Below are 27,561 nucleotides of genomic sequence, written 5' to 3' on the forward strand. Positions count from 1 at the left end.
CAAGCTGATTCAGCCAAGAGCTGACTGCTATACAAGAATACTACTGAGAAATATGTCGGTTCCAGGAATTCATGAAAAACTGCCAGAACAAAATTCATGATTTGTATTAAAAAAAAATGTATATAAATTGCTCATAAAAGTTACACTCCGGGCAAAACCGATACACTGTGTTCTATATTTCTGGACCAAGACATAGAAATTCTCTTTGCTGTTCTATAGATCTGTGCCATGCTCCACCCTTTAGGTCCCGCACTAGAGTCAACATGGTGCATCAGTTTTGCTGGAGCATTCCTTTAATGAACCCCCTAACACCATTGTTGTGTCCCCCCAACGATCACACATCAATGGCTTAGCTTAAAGGGGTATTCCTATCTCTGTAGGAAAAAGCGGAATGCTTAGCGCAACGTTGTTTCCATAGCTCTTATTCACTTCAATGAAAAGGAAACAGCAGTGCGCTAAGCACTCAGCTCTTTCCATAGGCTCCGTCCGGGTGGCCAGTAGCCATGGCGGTAGCTTCCCATCTTGGCTTTCCATAGTTAAAGATTAGAAAGCCCCTTTAAGGATTGGGCATGAACAGAAAAGCCCATAAAACCCCTGGCAACATTATGATTGGATCACAGTCAAGCTTTCTTGCCTCTTCTTCACCGTGTTCAGTTTAGCATCTTGGACTCAAGACCCAAAGTAATCTGAGACAGTCTAGTTGCTAGGGAAAGTGCTGCCTGGCAACCCCGTACAAGAAGGTAACTGTAACGATCTAGTTCTTACGGAAGCCCCTTAAGACACAACCCGCAAAACACTTAGAACAAGACCCCATCTTGCCACGACTCACCGTGCCCATTGCAGTAGTAGATCCACTTCTCTTTGTTCTGGGTCAACGCTGAAGACTTCTTGAAGCCGGCTTTCTCCACAATGGAGCTGGGATCTTGCTTTGGTCCTTTTTTGAGGGTGCGAGAACTTTTCCTGACACTGCAAACCACAATGATCACAAGTACCAGCAGAAGAAAGAGTACAATCATCCAAGGTAAGTGCTCGTTGATGTCAAAGTGGTGGGGGACCTGACGGGGAGGTCCTCTTTTAGTGGTCTTATAAACGGTGTTCTTGAGTCCTTCTCCTCCGTTTCTCGATACACCAGGTTGCTGGAGGTCATCTGTCAGCTGCGGTTGCCGTCTGTCCGGGGTCTGCATCTGGTGCCCCATGCCCTGATCTTCCGTCATGTTCAAGTATTTTGTTTCATTCTTTTCAGTATCGTTGTAAACATCTGTTGGCTCTGTAAGACAAGGAGAAGACAATATTGACTCTGGGAACACAGACGCCCGACTAACACAGACATTCACCAAGTCCTACAAGGCAAAAAGCACGAATGAACTTCTAAGTGTGCGCTCTCCAAATCTTGATGTTCTGCAGAAAGACCAACCTCCGAGTGCCAACTCCTCGTAGAAAGCCATGAGTGTCCCGGCAAGGCGTAGGTGCTCTTAATTTTAGCAGCTCACATACAACCCCCTTTTGTCGAAGTCCTCTATTACATCACATATTTATTCTGGCAAGAACTTGCGCCTTCAACCAGCTCAGACAAGTGATCAGTAGACCGCACACCTGCCACACGGAAAATTTAGGAAACCAGAAGTCAACGAAGAACGGAAGGTGCAGATGAAGTAAACCTTTGTGTAGGAACAGAGGCAGTAAAGGAGAACTTCGAAAACTTTCCCCCATTAGCATTCCGTTTTAAACATTAGCCACCCTCCCCGGCACAAAACCCTCGTAGAATTTCCTAATTACCTGTGCTGAATTAATGACTAGTGGTTTAGCAATTAAAATTGACCCTGAACGCATAAATTAATAGTTCTTTTTAGTTTAGCGCTTAAAGGGAAAGTCCAGTCAAAATGATGTGATATGAAGTAAACATACAAGAGAAACTTTTACATTCGACAATCAACGATTTCCACGAATCGATGGACCATTTGGAGAACTCATCCCCCCTTTGGCACTGCTCACAGGGACCCAAAACGGATGCCGTGTGTAGCCTGCATGTTACAGATACAGCATAAGCTTAGCAAGAAGCACAATACTTGGTCGAGACCGAATTCCTGCTGTTTCCTGCTACAATAAACAGCATGGGGGCACATTTACATAAGAGCTGCATTTCATCCATCCATCTTCATGCAAAGTTGCTGGAGTTTGATGTGAAAAACGTATTAAAAAGGGGTTGTCTGGCCTTTTAATATTGATCTCCTAACACGTCAGGATAGGTCATCCTAAGTCAACCGGTGGAGGTCCGCTGCTCAAGATCCACGCCGATTGGCTGATTCCTGGCACCACTGTCGGTGTGAACAGCTCTGGAAGTAGATAGTGCTGTCCATTATTGCAGCAGCCCGGTTTGGTATTGCAGATGCAACTCCCACTGAATTCAATGGGAACTGTTCCTGTGGTACCAAACTTGGGCACAGCAATGTTGACAGCGCTATCTGCTTCCAGAGCTGTCCACACTGACTGATGCCAGGAACCAGCTGAAAGGTGGGGATCTGCCAATCAACTATCAATGGCTTATTCTGAGAATAGGTCATCAATAGCAAAAAGCTGGACGACCCCTTTAAGTGGCGCATGCCTCTTAAAAATATGTCACATCTCTACCCATCTGTCCACCAGAGTCCTAAATCTACACCAGCTATAAACTGAAGTAGATTTATGCCATAACTTATGCCCAATTCCAGCATAAATTAAAGTAAATTTGTGGTGCCATGGACTCCCTGGTCCCGTCCATCAAGTTCCACCTACTTTTTTTTTTTAATGGCGATGGCGGCAGTAAAAGGCCAAAAATGGCAAATTTTTCTGCAAGTACGACTTGACTACTTTGCACTAGGATTCTGGCACAAATGGTTCACACTCTTGCCTTGGAGCACTGGGGTTGGGGGTTCAAATCTAACCAAGGGCAACATCGGCATGGGGGTTGTATTTTCTCCCCATGTTTGCGTGGATGTTTCCAAAAACATAATAGGCGATTCGAGAACGTGAGCCCAATGGGGACAGAGACCAATATCAAGTGAGGACAATCTTTGTACAGTGATGTGGAATATGTAGGCACTATATAAAAGGAGTAAAAAAAAAAAAATCTATATATCCCTATTGGCTCTAGTCACATAAGAAATTTCTTCTACCCGTTTTCCATAGGAGGCAGTGTTAGACAGATTCAAGACCCTACGGTGATCTCAAGACCGTTGACTTGAATGGCAGGGGTCTTGTAGCTGATTGGACTTGAGAAGTGATAACGCCTCAGATCCAGATATAATAAAGAGCAGTAGTCACTTCCCTTCCCTAACATTGTGCATCATCAGGCATCGTAGAAGATATATTGTCAACCTACGTCCTACATAAGACGCATCTACGTACCAGATGTGGGTATAGATTGACTATCAGTACATGAGAATAGGCTGACACACGACATGGGCCAATGAAAAAAACTGCGTCTTGTATCCAAGCAGCAAATTGTGCTACTTCCGAGCGTTGAACTCTTACAACTATTTATCTCATTTCAGCAGATTAGCGTTGGCTAAGGGCCATTTAATTACACTTCCACAGAAGTTCCAAGCGAATGGCGTATCTGAGCTTATCGGATGTAACCGTACATGGAAGGCTTCACCGATTCGTCAACTCTCTGAACACACAGAGTGGGATTTTCTTCAGTTCCCAAGTAACCAGTGATCAGTCACTGTAGCGATACAGAACAAGGTTTACGTTTCCTCCATTACATAAAGCCATGCATCAAAAATTACACTGTAGAGGGCAAGCCGAAATATATTTTTTAATGATCCTAAAGACTTGAATGCAGAGAATAATGCTTTTGTTTGTAGTTTGCTTTTTTTACCCCATTGGGCTTTTTATGCCATATTGGATCCATAAGCTTCAATGAGATAAAAAAATTGTAATTGTCTATGTGACCCATGTTGTAGTTTTGGGAGCAAACTGTGAAGATGGCCTTAAAGTGATCAACAGCTAGACACATCTTCAGTCGAAATTTGGAAATGCTGAAAGACAACGACATGTCAGACAGGGTGGTCTACTAGTTCCAGAGAAAAACAATGCCACATGAAAACACGGCTACGATAGACACAACACAGATGTCTCAGTAAGACTCTACAGAAGAGGCTTTGGGCATGTTATGGATATCTCAGTAAGACTCTACAGAAGAGGCTTTGGGCATGTTATGGATATCTCAGTAAGACTCTACAGAAGAGGCTTTGGGCATGTTATGGATATCTCAGTAGGGCTCTACAGGAGAGGCTTTGGGCATGTTATAGATATCTCAGTAGGGCTCTACAAAACAGGCTTTGGGCATCTTATGGATATATCTCAGTAGACCTCTACAGAAGAAACTTTTGGCATGTTATGGATATCTCAGTAGGGCTCCATAGAAGAGGCTTTGGGCATGGTATGTACATCTCAGTAGGGCTCTACAGAAGAGGCTTTGGGCATGTTATGGATATCTCAGTAGGGCTCTACAGAAGAGGCTTTGGGCATGTTATGAATCTCTCAGGAAAGCTTCGAAAGACCATCTTCGGCAGGTTATGGATGTCTTGGTAGAGTTCTTCAGGAATGAGTTTGGCAACATGTGATTGACTCTGCATCTCTGGCCAATTGCAAATTTCAGAAGAGGATGCAGCTGGTTGTTGATGAGTGTACTAATTTAAATATAAACTAATTAATCTACAAAACAGCTTTGCACCTTTCCTGCTGATGACTGGAAGGTTTTAGGGCTGTAGACAAATTCCACACAGTTATTCTGTTAATGGAAGGTGTACCTGTCTAAGCAACGTCCATGTACTTTTATGGTGCTCAAGCTTGGGCTAGAGCGCCCGAGTTCCTGGTTCACATTGGTTTTTCAGGTGGTCAGAGATTTATAAAGAGACTTCTGCTGGTTTTCTGACAGAAAAAAAGTCACACATTTTGATTAACGCCACCTTTGACACTTTAAAACAAAAAAGCGGATAGGGTTTAGCAGCATGGGCAGGGCAGCCCACAGCAAGTTGTATGTACTAGAAGTTACACCAGAAATTGACAAATTATTGCAGAAATCGACATCAGTTCATTTCTGGCGTAGATTTCAGGTCGTGGTACACCGACAGACCAAGATGGGCCAAATGCATTAAGCGGAATGCGTCTCTTAATACATTTGACATATCATCTGACAGCGGACTGCAAATTAAGACCATCGTATGAAATGCCAGCCTTAATAAATATGGATTCAAAAAGTTTACAGTAATTTGGCTGCTCCCGGTCTACCTTACTAATACATGTCGAAAAATTACAAGTAGTGCCACATAGAAAAGCAATTAAATCCAGAACCACCAGCCAAGAAAGACAAGCAAAAATCTTAAAAACCTCCTGGTCACAGCACCTATATACATTTACATTATAACATAGTATATAGGACCGAAAAAAAGACATATGTCCATCCAGTTCAGCCTATTACCCCCCAATGGTGATCCGGAGGAAGGCAATAAACCCCAATGAGGTAGAAACTAATTATCTTTTAACCCTTTCCAATCCACTGTCTGAAGACATTATGATTTAAGGCTGTACAGCTCCAATGTTGGAAGACGTCCGTCGGGGTTCTCTTACTGTATATTGCCAGCCTCTCTGCTGTCGGAGCCTATCCAACATGCCACCTCATGCAGTACTGGCTTTAGCCAGCATATAGCGCCGTTCTATAACAGCAGAAAAAGAGTAAGCCCCCTAGGAAAACCAGGATACGAATTTGATTGGAAAGGGTTAAAGAAAGGGAAAAGGAAAAGGCAACACAGAGGGCCGAGTCTAGACGAGAAGGGGAAGGCAACACAGAGGGCCGAGTCTAGACGAGAAGGGGAAGGCAACACAGGGGGCCGAGTCTAGAGAAAAAGGAGGAGGCAACACAGGGGGCCGAGTCTAGAGAAGAAGGAGGAGGCAACACAGGGGGCCAAGTCTGGAGGAGAAGGAGGAGGCAACACAGGGGGCCGAGTCTAGAGGAGAAGGGGGAAGCAACACAGAGGGCCGAGTCTAGAGGAGAAGGGGGAAGCAACACAGAGGGCCGAGTCTAGAGGAGAAGGGGGAGGCAACACAGGGGGCCAAGTCTAGAGGAGAAGGCAACACAGGGGGCCGAGTCTAGAGGAGAAGGAGGAGGCAACACAGAGGGCCGAGTCTAGAGAAGAAGGAGGAGGCAACACAGGGGGCCGAGTCTAGAGAAGGAAGAGGCAACACGGGGCCAAGTCTAGAGGAGAAGGAGGAGGCAACACAGGGGGCCAAGTCTAGAGGAGAAGGAGGAGGCAACACAGGGGGCCGAGTCTAGAGGAGAAGGGGGAAGCAACACAGAGGGGCCGAGTCTAGAGGAGAAGGGTGAGGCAACACAGAGGGCCGAGTCTAGAGGAGAAGGAGGAGGCAACACAGAGGGCCGAGTCTAGAGAAGAAGGAGGAGGCAACACAGGGGGCCGAGTCTAGAGGAGAAGGAGGAGGCAAAACAGGGGGCCAAGTCTAGAGGAGAAGGAGGAGGCAAAACAGGGGGCCAAGTCTAGAGGAGAAGGAGGAGGCAACACAGGGGGCCGAGTCTAGAGGAGAAGGGGGAAGCAACACAGAGGGCCGAATCTAGACGAGAAGGGGGAGGCAACACTGAGGGCCTAGTCTAGAGGAGAAGGGGGAGGCAACACTGAGGGCCTAGTCTAGAGGAGAAGGGGGAGGCAACACAGAGGGCCGAGTCTAGAGGAGAAGGAGGAGGCAACACAGGGGGCCGAGTCTAGAGGAGAAGGAGGAGGCAACACAGGGGGCCGAGTCTAGAGGAGAAGGAGGAGGCAACACAGGGGGCCGAGTCTAGAGGAGAAGGAGGAGGCAACACAGGGGGCCTAGTCTAGAGGAGAAGGAGGAGGCAACACAGGGGGCCGAGTCTAGAGGAGAAGGAGGAGGCAACACAGGGGGCCGAGTCTAGAGGAGAAGGAGGAGGCAACACAGGGGGCCGAGTCTAGAGGAGAAGGAGGAGGCAACACAGGGGGCCGAGTCTAGAGGAGAAGGAGGAGGCGACACAGGGGGCCGAGTCTAGAGGAGAAGGAGGAGGCGACACAGGGGGCCGAGTCTAGAGGAGAAGGAGGAGGCGACACAGGGGGCCGAGTCTAGAGGAGAAGGGGGAGGCAACACAGGGGGCCGAGTCTAGAGGAGAAGGGGGAGGCGACACAGGGGGCCGAGTCTAGAGGAGAAGGGGGAGGCGACACAGGGGGCCGAGTCTAGAGGAGAAGGAGGAGGCGACACAGGGGGCCGAGTCTAGAGGAGAAGGGGGAGGCAACACAGGGGGCCGAGTCTAGAGGAGAAGGGGGAAGCAACACAGAGGGCCGAGTCTAGAGGAGAAGGGGGAAGCAACACAGAGGGCCGAGTCTAGAGGAGAAAGGGGAGGCAACACAGGGAGCCGAGTCTAGAGGAGAAGGGGGAGGCAACACAGGGGGCCCGAGTCTAGAGGAGAAGGGGGAGGCAACACAGGGGGCCCGAGTCTAGAGGAGAAGGGGGAGGCAACACAGGGGGCCCGAGTCTAGAGGAGAAGGGGGAGGCAACACAGGGGGCCCGAGTCTAGAGGAGAAGGGGGAGGCAACACAGGGGGCCCGAGTCTAGAGGAGTAGGCCCAGAGGGAGGCATCTACAGGTAGAGACAATGGAGTAAGGCTTTGAAGAAGTGCGATGGAAGAAAAGATCTAGGGGATAAAGGCACAGAGGGATGAATGTAAGACATAAGGCACAAACTGATAGTTCAAAGGGATGAAGCATAGAGGTATAAATGTAGAGGTTGAAGCACAGGGAAATGGATCTAGCAGAAGTAGCAAAGGAATATGGGTCATGAGGAAGAGACTAAGAGGAATAGGTCCTAGGAAAAGGCTCAGGTAATAGACAAGGGGTGGAGAGACAAAATGGATTGGGGAAGAAAACACTAAGAACTTTGTAGAAAAATACAGAATCTGAAGACAAAACAGCCAACAGAGGAGTTCTTAAAAGTGAAACTTATCACAAATAACTTACCAAATTCAGCGGGTGGAGCATAGAAGTCTTTGGAAGGGGAGGAGGGGAGAGGTCCACATGTATTGTCCCTTTCATTTGTACCAGGCTTCAGGACTATCAGGCCCAGAGCTGAGCAGTTGGTTTGGGTCTTACATCTCAAAGTATGTGAAGGCACATCAGAATAAGTACCGTGAGCACACATCCTACATTTGACATTTTCAGTCTCACTTCCCTTTTTCCTCACACCCCATCCTTTGGGGCACCTGGTGTGATTGACACAGGTGCCATTGAGGAAGTATGTTGCATTCGGACAGGAGCACTCACGGTCAGACAAGGCAGAACAAGGCATTTTCAAGACCATGGGTGGTTCACATGGTAGACTACAATTATGGCACCTGTCATTCCCATTTTCGTGTCTTGTGAAGGTGCCGTTGGAGCAAGGGCTACACACTCGAAGCTCAGTCGCGTTACAGTGTTTGGACACGTATGTGCCTGCCGGACACTTGTCACATGTTACATTTATCTTCAACGCAGGAATGGTGTATAGATATGTCTTTTTATCAGAAAACTGCACCGGGTCTGCTCTTGTGATTTCAAGATGGAAAAGCAGAATCTGAAAGGAAGATAGAAGAAATTATTTTCATGAGGGGAGAATACCAAGCTGTCCAAAAACACACAAGTAATGTACCCATAAGGATATATGAAAAGTTACTAAGCATCATCAACTATTGCTCTAGAACAAAAAGCAATATCGGAGATCTGATTGACTGGTCTACAAGATATGGATATCTTTTCAATATGGTCGCTGAAGGCTGCGAGTGGCTGAGTGGTCACATGCACAATGAGCGGCCCATTACCGCCCGCCACTTCTTTTTTCAGGTTCCATGCGGCAGGCACTGGGGCTGCAGTGCTGGATGGAAAGTATTTGATTTTTACTCATTTTAAGCCCTTTTACCTTTTTTTTATGTCTCAAAAAACATCTTTAAAAAGGAGCTGTCCTGGATTTATCATCTGATGACCTATCCTCAAATGTATTGAGCTAAATGGGAGTCAAACCTGCAATACTAACAAAGGCAACTGTAATGTGGACAGAGTTGTCCGCTTTTGGCTCTATCTGCACTGCCAGAGGATCCAATCAACAGCTGAACCTCAGGGATCCCGAATGGTAGAATCCCACAGATCAACTATCGAACACCAATTATGAATAGTTAAGTGCCGGAGAACCCCTGTAAGAGGTATTCCCATCATATAGTGTCATGGCATAACACTAGGATATGCAGCAATATTATCATTGGCAGAGGTATGGAAGCTCTGGAACTCCCACCAAACCGAAGAACAAATTGGCAGATGCCCCTTAGCTCCTTCCATGTACAATGATGTTCCTCGTCCTGGACAATAGTGCTATGGCCCCTTCTAACAACTGATGGGCATCCTAGCAGTCAGATGCCCACCTCTGACCAAGTGATGGCATATCTTAGCGATCCCAAAACCTTGGCTTTCTGTAGCTGCTGTCTTGTCTTCAGTCAGTAAACCGCAAGTGGGTCAAGTTTAAATATTGGGTCTTCCTAGGTGACGCTACTTCAGAACAATCTTGAACATTCTCAAGCAGATATTATGAAGTATACCTAATTAATTTAGGTTTGCAAGAAACACATTTCTGGGCTGAACCAGCTCTTTCTTCAAGATAATTGGTGTGATGCGAGTTATGAGAGTTACCGTATGAGACTATCTGAGATTCGGGCTTGGGTAACCCTACCTGTAGATCCCCCCCTATCCTTCCAAACGACTGCTAAACATGGACGTATCAGGTCAACAACAACTTCCAACTTTTTGGAGACCCTCTAAGAAGTTTTATGTGTCCTTAAGTTTCCCTTTAACCGGAGGATATGGATTTCTATTCTACCTGAAGGTAACACTTTGGACAACATCCGGTAGTGACGCACAGGTAAGTTCCTGTTTATAGTTCCTGTTCAGTAAATGAAGATTTACTTGAGTTGGCAGTAACAGAATTGGCAAGTAAATTATTAAATACAGCCTGTTGACTTATGACTAAGACCAATGAATAAGCCAACGGATTTTTTATAAATACCCCTTGTCACCGGTTTTATCTGTCGTAACCTATTGTTACTGGCAGGAGCCGTGATGACCTCACAATTTAGTTACAGGAACATGAATGAGCACATTAGTGCATTCCTGGGAGATGATTAACCATTATGTGAAATAAGGAAATTCTGTAATAAGGTCCAGGGTTCCCGGAGATTTCAATGGTCTTCTTGGACTATGAAGTCCTTAAAAGGTGCAACTTTAACCCATAAGACACATCAGCACTTGCGTACAAAGGGAGCTTTTAGGACTATTAGGAATACTTCCACATGACTTATTCATGGTGCCAAAAGTCAGGATATAATGTAGTACTCTGCATCCAAGTACCATTATCAAGCTCCGAGACTGGACAGATCTTGAGCAGCAGCTAGGGGACCTCCATCACCCTCATTGGGATGGAATGAGAACTTCGTTTTAGGTTCCTGCACAAAGATGCCTGCGGTGTGACTAACTGGAGTGCCAATCAAAGGGTCGAAAGAAGTATATCCCATTCTTGCCAAAAATCTTCCATCTACCGACTGCTTAGAAAAAGGATTCCTGCACTACCACCCATTTGACCATCTTAGTCATGCGAAGAGTGGGTTTACAGGATACAAAGACGTATAAGATTTTCAAAAAGGCATGGGGCAAAAACGTGCCAATTCTGCACCTCGAGAAGACATTTTTGGGTATTGCGGATGTTCGGGGTTCAGTTACTGGTTACAACTGCACCCAGTAGTTCCATTTTGAAAGGACAATGATGCAGATTCACGAATATTGTCTAATATTCAGATAGCGTACACTTAAAGAAATAGCGGAGCCCAGAAGTAGTTGGTGAACACTAGTGGGCCTGCGCTACAGAGATCCTGGCCACTAGATTTAGGTTAAGAAGAAGTGCTGAGGTCCTCTGCTATTTCTACCCATAGAAGAGTTGGTCAGCTTCCCCGATAACAACCTCACTGCATTATAGGAGCTCCGGTAAGCTGTTAGAATCACCTCTTGGAGATAAGCTAGCTATTTCCAATAACCAATAAAATTGTGAATGCAGCTCTGGAGAAGAATACTAGCTGACAAATAGGATTAAGGCTACACGACAACTTTGGTTGCATGACATGAAGGTCGTAGCATCTCATTGCAACGTCACATCTAATGGGGGTCATGTTGTCACCTGACAACCACAACAGCTGAAAAAAGTCCAAAACTGTTGAATTTTTGGTTGCAGGTTGAAAGTCAAATGAGATTTTGCCGTCACGAATGCGAATTGTCTATCATTTGGCTTTAACAAAAAAAACAAAAACAAATGCAGCCAAAAGGGTACTTTTACACAACAGTTGGGTGCTTATTGCTCCTGTGCTTTCACACAGGAGATATCATCTGGCTTCCCGCCTCCGTTCAGAATAAACAGGCAGTCGCTCATGGATGAACCACTGCCTGTTTACCCGGGCCAACAGTTGCTTGGTTTTTAGGCAAGCTGAAAACGGAGTGACTCCAACAACAGAGCCGATTTTCATTGACTAGCCCTGTTGGGTCCCATGTTTACCCGGACCGACAGTTGCCCATGATTGCTGTTCGAGCGATTACTCGGATGGCTGTCGGTCCGTGTAAAAGTTCCCCTAAAAAGTGGCAGAAAAGTCAGTGTTTTTTTTTGGTAGTGCAACCTACACTTGTGCCTTGATGTCATGCAACCAAAATGGCCGTGTAGCTCTAACCTAAGGCTACTTCACACTTCATCTTTTCTGTAAGTTCAAGGTTTCCATCAGGAAACCTCAGACTTACACATTTAACAGATGCCACTTAATGGTAGCCGTCACCCATATTTTGCAATTGCCAAAAAAAAAAAAGTGCATGCGCCAGAGTTTTCTCACCGATTGTCTTTGCATGGTGTAGCGCATGATCTCCTGCGCTATTGCATGCAGTAAAAAAATGGAAACCCTGACGAAAAAAGCTGAATGGAGGTCAAATTACCCTTTGTTGAGCAAATGAGTCCATTTACCGTATGGGCCAAACAAGCTAAACGAACAGTAAAGACAGTATAAAAGTCCAGAAGCCCAACTGCCTGGTAATAGAACGCAGTAACAAAGTTACCTAACTTTTTCTGTATTAACGGGCTATTCCAGAAGGCCATCGAGTCGACAAGCACAGAAGCAGCAGTGTTAATGGTCGAAAGTCCCGTTTTACTTCATCCATGGTCATATGATTTCATGTTTCTGCCATTCCTGCCCTATACCCGTCCCGTGCCGTTCCCCATCGGGGTGGAGTCTAATGCAGTCATTCAAGGTCTACCGGCGAAGACAAACTACAAACTTAATGGTTTTGTTTAGGGGCAGATCAAAGCCGAGAACATGTAGTAACTGCTGAAAGCGAGAAAAATAGTATCTGCAAATAACCGCATACCACATCCTGCCGCCAGTATCAGGACGCTTGTAAGATAACGAGCGTGGGGGGGCATACAAGAACATATTGGGGAACTGAGACTCGGCAAGACGATAAAGCTGAAAGAACAGAAAAAAAATGTGTTCTTGCTGTTGCCATGGGGAGCGCACAACAACCACTACTGTATAAAAGCCTAGAACATCATCCATACAACCGGCTCTTAAAGTGACTCAGTAGCTTTAAGGCTGACCAATAAAATATTAATGGTGTACTAGATACCATTCATGCCAACGTATTGTGCCTTTACTGATTACTGTAGCGCCAACCGCCTTACAAACAAGTGGCAATGCCGTTAAAACTGGAGTTTCCAACTAATGGGTATACTATAAGCAGTTGGCAGAGGGGTAACGGTCCTTTCGCATGGGCCGAGTTCTTGGCTCCATATAACAAGCGCTGAGCAATATGTATCGGAGACTGTTTCATTGCCTTCTACGTGGGCCGAGAACTAGCCTATGGGCACGAACGATCCCTTCTATGATCCTTCATCCCCATAGGCCGGCTGTACATCTCCCTGGTCATACGGAAAGATGTATCGCCGATCAGCCAGAAGTCTTACGCTTCCTAAAACTGAGCGACCATTCGATGATTGAGTTGATCGTTTGTCCCTTTACGTGGATGACTGTTGGGCAAATGAGCAGTCAGGAGGAAGTTCGGGCCTGGTAATCGTCCCATTTAAAAGGACCTTGACATTTAAAGAGGTTGCCCAGTCACCGGACAGCATACCCCATTTAGTGCCCGCGATGCTAAAATAAGAGAAGGAAGTGTACTTGTTCTCTGCCGTCGCGATCCTGTGCGGCAGACCCGCTGTGGTCCTGGCCGTTTTTGTGACAAATGAGATCATTGGAAATCAGGTGACCGCTGCAGCCAATCAGAGGTCGCAGCTTGTTCTCCTGGCATCGGCACTCACATCCTAGGCAAAATCTGTAACAAAGCCCTCATCTACCATGTGTCAGTTACCATATGCCCCTGGTAGTTGGGGTAAATATGGTAATGCCACATGGCTAGGAAAGAGAATAGACAATGGTCTTCATTGCTGGAGCCCTGCCCTGACGAATGGTTTTGGTGTCCATTTTGAAGGAAAGATAATCAGCAAACCAAGGTGGCGTCCTCGTTAGAACGAATGAAAGTTACTGAATTGTAGATCCTACTCATTAGTTAGTATTGGTTGAATAAAGAGATAGAAAAGGGGTGGATCAAACCCGGTGTGTATGAGGGTCCGGAGCCCAGAAGCATGTCCGGGGACCAGAAGCCTCAAGAAGCTGAAGAGTGTAGATTTTTGTGAAAATTAACTTCACTAGGAGGCTCTGCCGACCAGATATAGCCACCAACTGGTGGACAGAATGGAGAAACAATACTAGTAGCCCGGTGCTGCTCCCCAATGAATTTCAGCAGACAGTTGGATAAGATTTATCAAACTTCTCTTTTTATTGTGTCAATTAAAACCAGCAGATACATGTTTCGGGGTCGGCCCCTTCATCAGTCAGCTGGGTTGGATGAAGTTTAACCCAGCCTGACTGATGAAGGGGCCTACCCCGAAACGCGCAACTGCTGGTTTCAATTGACACAATAAAAAGAGATGTTGGATAAATCCTATCCCACTGTCTGTTGAAATTCATTGGAGAGCGGCGCCGGGCTACCAGTAGTATCGGTTGAATGACAACCATCCTTCCAGACCCCTGGAAGAGGCCGAGCATGTGAGTGTTCTAAATGCAGAGAAGGGAGTAAGCCAGCGTCAGACGCCTCTGGTGGCGGCTCATCTCCTCAAGAAGGATGGGGAAAGTTCAGATCCAACTGCTCCATTCATACCTTTCCCGTCATCTACTGTCAGAGAAGATCCAGAAGACACCCCGTACAGATCAGATGATCAGCCAGTTGCGGCAGGTTGAGCAGATACAAATCTAATGTTTTATGGTGGTCTTGAATAGTCAACTTCAACGCCAACTCCCAGTTGCTCCCAAGACCCCTTTGACAATGCTCCCAATTGGAATATCTCTTTGTGATTAGCTTACTGCCCAAGCTTTGCTGATACGCGGGTGGAATACTTTTGCAACTGCCCAACGTGTCCAGTTTAGATGATCGCTTTTCCTTAAAAAAGTCCATTGAAGATAAGCAGGAGATCCTACTGGTGAAAGTCCCCATTATCAACGATTACCAATATTTATTTTGTGGCGTCCACTGAAATCAAATGGCCAACCATATAATGCAAAGATGCATCGGGTTGTCTATAGCAAGAGTCGTGGGAGGGGGCATAAATGTAAACCCAATAGTAAAAGTGTTTAAAGGGCTTGTAAACTACTGATGGTCTATCTGTAGCGTAGGCCATCAATAGGAGATTAGTGGCGGTCTACTGCCCAGAACTCCTGTTGATCCGCTGTTCTCTGGGCCGATGCGCTTATGTACTGAGCCAATTTCTGCAGGAAGCAGACAGCTCCTTTCTCATTCCAGTGGCCAGGCTTGGTATTACACCCATTCACTTTAATTGGAACTTTGCCTGTAATACCAAGCATGGCCACTGCAGTGGAAACGGAGCTGTCAGCTTCCTACAGCAGTCAGCTCAGCGCACGAAGGCATCGGCTCAGCAAACAGCTATTTGGCGGGAGTCCTGGACAGTGGACGCCGAACAATATACTATTGATGACCAACTCTAAGCATAAACCATACATAGACCACTTAAATAACCCCTTTAAAGGAGGGGTTATTTAAGCCTGAACAACTCACACTTGGCCATCAAGAACAGTGGCTGACTACAGACATCAATGGATGCCTTGCTTATAGCCCAGCTTACTGGAGGGGTACACACCTGCTGGGAGTTGTGGTACGTCAGGGTTTAAAAATGAACGTCCCTATAAGGAATCTTGAGGAGGAAACAAGTCACATTATTTTCACACAGTCCAGACTTTACTTTGTCAGCATGGAAAGTTGTGAGCCGGACCAAGTTCCTTTTTCAACCTGACCACAAACATCCGTGGGGACACCGCCCTGGTGCAAGGAGTCTTACCCTTAGGGCGGCCTCACACTTGCGATAAATCGTGCGATGTGAGAGTGAGTGAAAATGCAGAATTATGAAAGCAATGATTTCCAATGATTTCATTCCCACTTGCGATATTTTCTCTCACGTGATGTGGAGTGGGGAAAAAAAATCGCGGCATGTCCGGTCTTTCTGCGTGTAGCGATTTTTTCTCCCAATCTCCCATGTGTCATGAAGCCTGCTTTCTATCACATCGCAAAGCACCAACTCGGGATATTCATGGGAGACGATTTTAACATTAGAAAGTTTTATTGTCTGTCACGCAAGGAAAATCACGGCAAAAATCGCGAGATAAAAACGTGCAAGCGGCAGCCATGTTTTAGTGAGAAAAATCAGCGATTCTCAGAAAAATCAATAAAATAAATTAATTAATTTTAAAAAAAACGCTGCTAAATAGTGTCTTTTTTCCTGCAATTTTCTCACGGCAAAATTGCGATCGCCAGTGTGAAGGAGCCCTTAGAAAGCGTTACTGCAGCAATCACGAGAAAGTGCGCTTGTCCTTCTGAGAATCCTGCTCTGCTCACATGGAACTCCCCCCCCCCCCCGAACTCCCACCCCCCCAAACCACAAGGTACACGCAACGAACCCCTCTCTCCCTATAGTTGCCATTTTTGTGCCAAGTTATAGCACACGCTGTCTAAGCCCCCAACCCATGGGCGTATTTTCTATTGGGCTTATGTCCATATTTTTTACAGACGTGATACGGACGCTAATTGGCGCTGATGTACTCAGACACGTGGAAAAAAGTTGGAGCGCGACCTATTTTATTCTGTATCACAGGCGGAAAATGTCCAAATAAAGTATACGCGATCGCATAAAATGCAGCAAACATGTAGATGAATGTGTATTCCTGGAGTGTTTTTTTTTTCTATACACATGTCGCTAAGAGACCGTGGGAAAAAAATACGTGACATCAGTCCGTCAGTGTTTTTTTTTAAACGCAAGTGAAGACAGATGCAACACGGACGTAAAAAATGCGCATACGCACAGTTAACGCACGCAGTCAAAACTGCGTTTTTTTTTTACGGACCAAAATTGCATGCGTTCGTATGAACGAGGACTTGAAAAGTTACGGCCCAAAAAAAAAAAAAAAAAAAGACAAACCACAGTGACAGGGGCGTACCGCGGTTTAATTCTCACACCCAAAGCTGCATCAAGAATAAACTCAGCTCTTGGAAGCCTCAACTGCAAGTCAGTCATTGCAAGAACATCTAAATCCGTGCCAAGTTCAGCCAGTTGTAGTGATTAGACGTCTGCGTTGTCGCCTTTCCTTCAGTTATTCCTCCTGGAAGTTTGTGGATAGATTGAAGCCTGGGCGTTGCCATTCCCCTTGTCCAATCAGTGTTCAGAGTGTCGGACCAGCAGGAATAAACTATGAATACGGTCCTCTTTACACTTTCCACAGATACAGTAGATTAGTCTCAGCATGCACACATCTACCACTCAGGAGCCCAGGAAAGCTGGGTGACGGTTCCTGCAGAGTCATCGGCGTGTACGGAAACACACTGGCGGGCAGCTCGGCCAGATGATGTCTTGTTTTGCCGCTGATCATCATGCAGCTACCTGCTGACTGATTTCACAATAGCCGCCGCTAATCTCCTCCGCTTCACATGACTAAACAGTTCATGAGCCCAAAACAGCAATTTCCCTGCAGTAAATACAGACGTCACGCCGATGACACGCCAATCATTTCCGCTCGCGATACCGGCTCCCACCGTGGCTACATGCCGGCACGGAGCTGTAAACACTGCATTTCACAGTCATTACACTGAAGCAGCAAAAAGCCCCTTTACACCCATCGATAATACGAAATGCAGGAAAGCGTCAAAGTAAATGGTGGAAGTGCGCTTTATCTTTTGCGCGGTCCTCAGAGCGCCGTTTTATGCTGCTTTCCCAGAAATATTCATTTAGATACCCCCGCGAGGCAACAAAGGAGAGGACTGGACGTGGCGCAGGGGTTGTCCATCAATCAGCAGTCAAATGTCTAAATCTAAAGCCTTAAAGGGGCACTATATATTATATATATATATATATATATATATATATATACACACACATACACACACACACACACACACACACACGATGGGCTACTGTTACCATACTCCAATTATTTCTGTCTGTCTGAACCATCCTGCCCCTTTTTCCTCCGATGATCATGTGATCTCCGTTCTGACCAGACCAGATTTACTTGGGTTTATGTGTTCAGTTTCTAGTCAGATTCTCAGTCTGTCTGATGCTGTTATAAGAATCCTACCACAGAAACTGCCTAGAGGGGGACACAGGCACGACTGTCACAGTTACTGCTGATGATCACTCAGCTCCTGCCACACAGGTATAATAGAGGAGATCACAGCTCATCCTCCTGACTGTATACTTATATTATTTAGGTAAATACAGAATGTAATGATAGTTAAACTGTCACCCAGCAGGGAGAACTGGTACAGCCTCTAACTAATGCAGTGCTGATGCATCATGGGATAGCTATGAAATAAAGTAAAAAATCTCAGCCTCAAGATGCTGCCTGATAAGCATCGGACAGGGGGCTGCACTGCATGGAAGTGGCTGAAATATACAGAGGAGACAGGCAATCAGGTGAAATGGGGCAGGGATGGAAAACAGTGTTTAGGCTGGAGTGGCCCTTTAAGGGCTATTCCCAAGATTGACTTACCACCTACCCACAAGATAGGTGGTGAAAGTCTGTTTGGGGGAGGGAGGGGCAGGTTGTTTTACTGCTGAGACCCCACCAATGGAATGGGGGTCCCGTGTCTCTCCTCCTCACTGCAAACTCAATTATCTCCAAGCTTATGAAATCACAGATTATGCAAATTGGACATGCCGCATCCACAGATGCCTCAATCATGGTCAACCAACAACAGCGACTGCAAGAGGTCAACCGTTTTGCCAATGATGGGGATCCCGAACATGATGTCCAGCGTCATATCAGGAAAACATGGTCAACTTTTCAACGTCTACGTCCTGCATGGACTACGGCCTCACTCCCAATACAAATGAAGATCCAACTTCTGAACCCTATAGTCATCTCAACTGCGCTATAAGCATCTGAAACTTGGAAAGTGACCTCACGTATCAACTAGCAACTCGATCTATTCCAACAACGATGCTTCTATTGCCTGCACAAGATCACTTACCATGATCGGGTTACGAAGGAAGAAATTTACCACCGCTCTGGTATGTGACCACTCCACGCCCAAATTCGCTGGGCACATTCTACAACTCCCTAAGACAAGTCTGGCAAGAATTTCTATCTCGCGGAATCCAAAAAATGGGAGGCCTCCACGGGGAAGGCAAAAGTTGACTTGGGGACGTACATTTATAGAGGTCTTGTGCAATGTCAACCTTTCATGTCACGCTGTCAAAACCGCTGCCGTTGACCACTAACAACAGCATTCTTGTTGTCTGATGCGCCAAAAGGTGTGGGGGGGATCCAAGTCTAAGTAAGTAATTAAGAATGAAAAAGATATCGCTCATGTTCTGCCCAAGCTACAACAGAGAACAGAGGGATAAATGAGGAAGCACAACTGCTGCCTTCAAAGAATTTGGGATGGAAGTGAAAGGCAAGTTTGGTTTAGTACCAGGTCCCCATTAAATATACAATGCACTCTCCGGGAGAATGGTGGCCCACTTCTGTCCAGTCTTGGTGTTTGGTGCTACATTGAGAGGACTACTTTACTCCTTAGGAATTCTAGCACTAAGGCATCAACCATACGTAGATGATCCACATCTCTCCAAGACACCGGTTCGGATACTATCCACCAAGTCCCTACGAGGTTCTCCAAAGCCTATGGAGATGATCATCACCTTTCTGAAGAGGAAGAAGCAAACATGCACAATATTTTTTCCTCCAAGTACATCTGGAGTTCTTCTCAGCGTGCTTGATGGATCCTGATCCCTCTCTGTAGCCTTCAGGGCAGCCAGACTGTGCAAATGATTGCTTCTCTAAAAATAGAAGCAAATCAATTAACCGGACAGCATGGCTGACTGCAGATTTGGGTACGCTCATCATCAACATGACAATGTCGGTTAGATGGGGTCGTCATGATCCGATCAATGGCACATGACTCATTTTGACTCGTTTCCACCATTGCACATACATATAGGAGTACATGTGTCATATGAAGTCTTGAACTGCTTCATTTTCTTCATTGTTGATTTTCCCTGTATCGTTACAGTCTTTTAAAAAATTGACCGCAATGGAGAATCAGGACCCGAAATAAAACACAAACGCCAAATCGCGCTAGAACACGGCGTAATGTTACATATGGATAAGATCTGGTAAAACAAAGACATAAGCATTGCAACGAAATGCCGAATAGTCAACATGATCATCTTGCCAGTCCCAACTTATGGCTGCGAAAGTTGGAGACTGAAGAAAGTGAATCGGAGGAAGGTTGATGCCTTAGAACTTTGGTGCTGGAGGAAACTCCTTCGAATTCCTTGGACCGCCAAGATCGCGAATAAAATAGTCCTAGACCGCATCAAACCAAAGTTTTAATTGGAGGGCAAAATTCTGAAACAGACTCTCATCCTTCGGCCACATAGTTTGAGCTAGCTCATTAGAAGCATCGATAATGCTTGGAGCGGTCAACGGCAAAAGAAGACCCGGCTGCCAACGAAAACGCTGGCCCGATACTATCAAAGCCGGCACCAACATGCAGATGATCGAATTAGAAGAAGCAGAACAATACAGAACCGCGTGAAGAGGGTTGAGCCATAAAGTGTCCACGATTTGGCCCTAACTAAATGGATAGACAGTCTGTAAATATAGCGTGTGGTATCTATGACTGTATGCAGACACGTTCGTGAGAACATCCTCTACGTTGTCGGTAGCCATGTGCAGAGTTCTCCAAACCCACAGCACAAGAACCACATGCTCCAAATATAAGGCCTCGATCATGCAACTCACAGGTATTAACTTAAAGGGGTCTATCAGCCATATATACTCCCTTTGTATGACAGATACGGGTCAGTACTCCTATTTGTCAAAATGGCACAAAAACATTGTGCCATTTGCCTAATAAGAAGCAACGAAAATACACTAAACTGTTCCTGACGCTTTCATTCGGGATCTGTAGCGCCTGACAGACACTTGGTGAATTCCTGGTGTTAGCGAAACAGAATGAGCATGATGGATTCATCTTCTTTCTGATCCCATTCTTTCCATTGGAGATAAGCAATGTCAAGCCACCTCTATGCCGCTCATCTTCCCAAGTCTACTGCATGTTTAACCATGCATGGTATTGGGGTCATCATGGTGGCCTAGAGTTCTTGAAGGAACGATTGCTGATGAGTTAACCACGTCAGGCACGGTGATGACTACCGCAGCATCGTAGAAGGGTTCCCGGACGTGGAATATAGAGTTAAAATCCAATTAAGAGCAAATCAATCCCATTACGGCTCTACTTGATTTTTTTCCCCTTGCAGTTTATTGAAGCCACCCTACGGACAACGTTGTCTTCATGTCTCTTATCTTGACTCTTTCTCAAGCAATTAATGTGTTGCAATTCATAAAATTGTTCCTCTAATTGACATTGATTCCAACTGTCTGAAGTCGTAAAGAAGAAACGTGATAATGGGCAGAAGGATCAGCGGAAACAAAGATCTGAGACTAAAGACTGTAGAGCAATGATCCAGGAGATGGTGAATGTATGGAGAAGGGACATGTATGGCAAAAGTCACACCGATTGTTAGGAGCAGGGACCACAACTTTACCGGAGGGCCAAGGAAGTCATTGGACTTTGGTACTCCTTGTGCACCGAATCGAGTGTATGAAGGGTTTTCTATCTGGCCTAGCAAAACCGAATCCAGCGTCTTCGTGGATACTGTAGCTTGATGCGTTAGATAGAACTACACCGCACCGCATGCCATATGGCTTGGTATGAAGGGGACACAATATAGGAACAGGTCGGAATACTTTAGAACAGATGTAGAATTGTTGACAATGGCAAGTTTATTGCGCGCCACATCTGTAACTCAAGGGTTTGCATTAAACCTTATGCTACGTCCACTGGGGGTTCTCTCACCTCATCTCTTTCCTCCTCCCGTCACAATAGTCAGCCGCTTCGATCATTCTGGTGCAGCTCATGCGGTTTTGTACACCCGGCTGCCAGATCTACCCATAGGGTGCATGTGTGGTCGGTCTACCTCTTAAAGGGAGCCCGTCACATCCCCATAACACCATAAACTAAGTTATAATGTTGTTAGGAGATGTTGCAGAGACCGGGCGCTGTGTATTTTATACTCACCCGCTCTCGCGATTCAACACTGTCACCCGGTAAAGTCGGTGTGTGGCATATCAATGTAACTCTTTTTAGGTTCCCGCGCACTCTCCCTTAGACTCGTAGAGTCAGAATTTTGTAAGACGCACACTTTTCAGCAGGTGATGGTGCTGAATCGCGGAAGCAGGAGGGTATAAAAAAAAACAACAAAAAAAAATACATCACCGAACTTTCCCAATCAATCCGAATATTTCACTTTTTATTTAAGACACCCTCCGTCTTTGGAAGGTGCCTGAGCAATAGGTCTCGAAAGACTCTATAAAGCGGCTATAGTTTTGTGGTTGACTCCTGTTTTTGTTTTTCCGCCTTCTCCAGTCCTGACCTTGACTTGTTCCTCAACCTTGATGTATCTGGTTGTCTCCAGTCATGCCTCTCTGTACATGGAAGTACTTGTCCTGTCCTGACCTCGGTCTGGTCACTAACAGATAAAGCCATGGATACAAGTCAGAAGATCACTTTGGTGAAGTCCATGGCTTTGGACCACCGCTGATTTCAAGAACAAAGCAGCTACACCTTGAGCGCCCGAATCCTTTTGGCACCCTTCACTTCCAATATTTCGATAACTGGGAACAATTAACACAAGCGCCAATGTCGGAGATTTCCGCACATGGGGCGTCAGAAGAAAGGGTTCGTAGTTTCTGAGCTTTCAGACTCCAAGTCATTTTGATGACATGTCAGGATATTAGTCCATTATTGAATAGACATTATTGAATAGTTGGATCATCGGTCTTATCAGTTGAGACGTCTTCGTCTCAGCATATTGGGGGAATGTCAATGGTTTCACAGAATACAATACATGAAGAGGAAGGGAAGACTCTTCCCTAAGAACAACAACAATCTTGCACGTCCTTGAAGACACGTCCTTGTCTTCTGCTCTGGGGAAGACGTATTGGCACAATGGCATCTGGATACTGCAGGAATCAAGGGACGGAGCCAAAGCAATCCCGCACATGTCCTGACGGCAGCATCCACCCACTTATCCAGCCAAAGCTGCTTAGATTGCAGGAAACACAATGGAGGGTACAGAGGCGGATATTGACTGCACCCCTTATGAGGTGTTATCCCCCCGGGCCCCGCAGACGTCTCATAACTCAGCATGTATTACATATCGCCTGGACAGTCCAACTCTCCAAACAGCTCACACATCATGGCTTTTCCTGGATCAGGCACGGCACCATTACCCGGGCACCTTAACTGCCCCTTCCTCGATGCCCTGTCAGCACTGGGCCAACAATTTCTGAAAGCCAACGGCACAATCTCCACCACCGCCGTCAGGATTCTGCAATGGTTTTTGTTTAATTTTAGACGCTCTTTAATTAAACTCTCCTGCCGTGTTGATTTTAGATCTCTGCATTGTGATGTTCCTGTGTTGTTCCTCCTGGAAATGCATTAATAAATGACAAATGGGTGTTACCATTTGTTACCTTGCTCTTTGGGTACAGTATGTCTATACACCATATGACTGTAAAGGGAATGTTTATAACCTTTTGTCAATTAATTCATATATTTTATGGGGGAATAACAGAGGAACGGTACAACACAACATTCTAAGAAAAGAATGGACTCTATTTTCTGCGTATTGTGTGTGCAAATTCTGAGTGCCCAAATACGCCCGTGTGAAGCCGGCCATACAAAGTGGGTTACCCCTGAGACTTTCAGGGGCAACTTGCATTACACAGTAGACGGACACCCCGCCCCATGCGCTCCGTGATGTGCGAGACGCCGCACACTGCAAGTCCTATTCTTGAGCGTGATTCACACGAATATAGGACCTGCCTCAGTTGTTCCATCTCGTACTGGTGTGGGAGGGAAAATGCCCATGGAAATTATGGCACTGGAAACAATGGGTTAATTTTCTCATCCATGTAAATACGGCCTAATGATAAGTAGGCTAGTCGTGAGGGACGGGCAGGAAGAGCATCATGGTGAACATGCGCGGGTAATAACTGTAAATATATAACCTCATATATAATGACTGGTGCGATATATGGAGCCTCAGACCATAACGTCCAACAAGAAGGTTAGTTTATGTCTTCGCACCATTTTTCTGTTTGCTTCCGAGTTGTCTGCGAACTAATAAATAATGACCTTATAAAGAAAAGTCCTAAAGATCACAGACGAGGCTCTGCCCGAGGCCCGGGGTGCTCAAGAATGTTATAAATGATCTGGAGGAGGGAATTACTGGGAAACTGATCACATTTGCTGATGACACAAAGCTAGGAGGGATAGCTAACACTAGGGAAAAGTATTCAAAGAGACCTAGAAAAAGCTCAAAGAGTGGGCGGCGACTAATGGAATGGTATTTAATAAGGAGAAATGCAAAGTCCGACATCTGGGCAAGAAAAAATGAGAAAAGCACTAACGGAATGGGAGGAATTGGGCTAAGCAGCACATGTGAAAAAGACTTGGGTATACTAATAGATCATAGACTGAACATGAGTCAACAGTGTGATGCAGCAGCCAAAAAGGTAAAAACAATTCTGGGATGTATTAAGAGAAGCATAGAGTCTAGATCACGTGAGGTTTATTATTGCCCTCTACTCTTCCTTAGTCAGACCTTATCTGGAATACTGTGTCCGTTTCTGGGCACCCCACTTTAAAAAAAGACAAACTGGAGCAAGTTCAGAGAAGAGTTACCAAGATGGTGAGCGGTCTGCAAACCATGTTCTATGAGGAACAGTTAAAGGATCTGGGAATGTTTAGCTTACAAAAAAGAAGGCCGAGAGGAGACTTAATAGCGGTCAACAAATATCTGAAGGGCTGTCACAGTGCAGAGGGATCAGCCCTATTCTTATTTGTACAAGGGAAGACAAGAAGCAATGGGATGAAACTGAAAGGGAGGAGACACAGATTAAAAATTAGACAGTGGGGGGATCAATGAGTGGAACAGGTTACCACAGGAGGTGGTGAGTTCTCCTTCCATGGAAGTCTTCAAAGGCTGGACAAATATCTGTCTGGGATGATTTAGTGATCCTGCAGTGAACAGGGGGTTGGACCCGATGACCCTGGGGATCCCTTCCAACTCTACCATTCTACGATTGCGACGCTCTGATATATTTTAAGTCTTGCACCATTTTTACACCTGCAGTAAATATTTCTATTGTTGGACTCCATCCTCAGAGCTGAACAATACCGGACCTACCCGCTTTGGCACAGGCTGGACCCGAGCAGCGCCACACGGACGCCGCTGACTATAATAGGATCCGCCCAGCTTCTGACATTTGCCCTTTCATCCAGGATTTTGTGCCGGATCTGACCAACAAAGCATTCAGTGCAAATGTGAACGAAGCCTCAATGCGTGGAGCCGCGCCCCATACAGAGCAACGGGAACGATTCTCCTCCACAATAGTCCACAGATACGTTTGAGTGAAGCCATCTGGCAGCGAGACGGTTGGCTTCTGTTCATGCCAGCAGCACAAGACGGCATCAAAGATACAATTGTTAGTCTATAGAAATAATGACACGTTACACAGTAACCAGCTGGAGGGTGGAGGGGCATCCGGGGGGCATCCCGACAACCAGCCGCGTGGATCCAAACTATCCAGGAGTGTCCTTCTAAGGCCGGGCTCACTGCGTATTACGCATGCAGGTTTTACGTGCGTAATATACTGTACCAATTTCCCACAGGCTACCATGTTACCGCTCACACAAACTGCGAAAAAGATGTGCGCAAAAAACTAAAGAAAAATAAAAATCGCAGAATGTTCTGTCTTTGCGCGTATTAGGCACGGTGTACATACATTACTGATCCTGTACTGATCCTGAGTTATATCCTGTATTATACTCCAGAGCTGCACTCACTATTCTGCTGGTGGAGTCACTGTGTACATACATTACTTATCCTGTACTGACCCTGAGTTACATCCTGTCTTATACTCCAGAGCTGCACTCACTATTCTGCTGGTGGAGTCACTGTGTACATACATTACTGATCCTGTACTGATCCTGAGTTATATCCTGTATTATACTCCAGAGCTGCACTCACTATTCTGCTGGTGGAGTCACTGTGTACATACATTACTTATCCTGTACTGATCCTGAGTTACATCCTGTATTATACTCCAGAGCTGCACTCACTATTCTGCTGGTGGAGTCACTGTGTACATACATTACTTATCCTGTACTGATCCTGAGTTACATCCTGTATTATACTCCAGAGCTGCACTCACTATTCTGCTGGTGGAGTCACTGTGTACATACATTACTTATCCTGTACTGATCCTGAGTTACATCCTGTATTATACTCCAGAGCTGCACTCAGTATTCTGCTGGTGGAGTCACTATGTACATACATTACTTATCCTGTACTGCTCCTGATTACATGCTGTATTATACTCCAGAGCTGCACTCACTATTCTGCTGGTGGAGTCACTGTATACATACCTTACATTACTTATCCTGTACTGATCCTGAGTTACATCCTGTATTATACTCCAGAGCTGCACTCACTGTTCTGCTGGTGGAGTCACTGTGTACATACATTACTGATCCTGAGTTACATCCTGTATATCTTTTATTATAAAAGTAAAAAACACAACAAAGACAAACTGTAACAATAATAACCATATAAAGCAATATAAGGCCCTTCCCCCACAGTCCGTGATCCATAAACAAAGTAAAATGTCCATATCCGGGTTTCCTCCCCGACGTACACACCCACACACATACACACTCAACATATAACACTATATACAACTATAACACAATATACAAGTATATACCTAAAATATAAAACTAAGGAAACTATAACTACATAAAACCCTGTAAACTATAACTCCAGGTCCAGCCGTACCGCACTGTACCCACACAGAACAAATGTAAGCAATAACATAAATACAACATAAATAACTGAAATAACAACATAAATAAGCAAATTCAAACAGAAAGACCGAGCCAACTGGCATAAATAACTAACTAAAAATATGCCTGGTTTTTTTTTTTTTTTTTTGGGTCCCCAGTGCAGCTTGGGGGCCAAGCCTGCTCCACCAGTCCATGCCCAGAGTTCTTAGTTCAGGATGTGCCAAGCCACACCAGGGTTTTTTTTTTTTTTGTTTTTTTTTTAAGAAATAGCACACTGTGCCTGCCGCAGCCTGGGGGCCATGCCCGCTCCACCAGTCCGTGCCCAGAGTTCAATGTTCGGGACGTGCCAGGCTACGGCTCGAGGCGTGAATCCCTCTCCCCCCAACTCCCCACCCAACCTACCTACCACCCAGAACGTGAATATATACAATATACAATATATACAAAAGCATAATACACTCCAACCAACATACATAATATATACTATATACATAACCCGAAAGCCTAAGGTCGGCTCTCCTGCAGCCCTACTTCATTCCATTTTGCCCATACCAAAACAAAAAGCTTCATGGTGCACTCACAGCCCCCCACCGGGATTGGAGGTGATAAGCCGGGCACAGACATCACAATGTTCTATCCCTTGAATTTAAAAAGGTGTCCCTATTCTCTCCCTAATTTGCCCTAGACTGTCCTTAGTCTGCCCCTCAGTCTGACCCTTCATGGAAAACTGTCCCTGCCCTATCCCTCCTCTTTCCCTATCCTGTCCCTATTCTCTCCCTACTCTGCCCCTAGAAGATTAAGAAAAGACTGTCCCTAACGAAATACAAGCCCTCTCCATAGGAGAGAAGCTTTAGATGTGCCCAGCCTCTCATACTCCAAAGAACGCACCTTCACCAGGTCACCCAGGATGTTCCTACATACC

The 27,561-nt window shown here is 45.7% G+C and overlaps 1 protein-coding gene across 1 annotated transcript in view; it reads right to left on the reverse strand.

Annotated features, from left to right (window-relative positions):
- Positions 1-27,561, reverse strand: part of TNFRSF21 (TNF receptor superfamily member 21) — a 97,253-nt gene that overhangs the window by 58,430 nt on the left and 11,262 nt on the right. Inside the window, exons 2-3 of the mRNA XM_066596462.1 lie at positions 8,019-8,610; positions 830-1,267 (exon numbers count right to left, since the gene is read on the reverse strand). Of these exons, the coding sequence (XP_066452559.1) occupies positions 830-1,267; positions 8,019-8,610 (1,030 nt within the window). The remainder of the gene's footprint in view (positions 1-829; positions 1,268-8,018; positions 8,611-27,561) is intronic.

The sequence above is a fragment of the Eleutherodactylus coqui genome, chromosome 1 (assembly GCF_035609145.1).
Source record: "Eleutherodactylus coqui strain aEleCoq1 chromosome 1, aEleCoq1.hap1, whole genome shotgun sequence".
In the NCBI taxonomy this organism is placed as follows: Eukaryota; Metazoa; Chordata; class Amphibia; order Anura; family Eleutherodactylidae; genus Eleutherodactylus; species Eleutherodactylus coqui.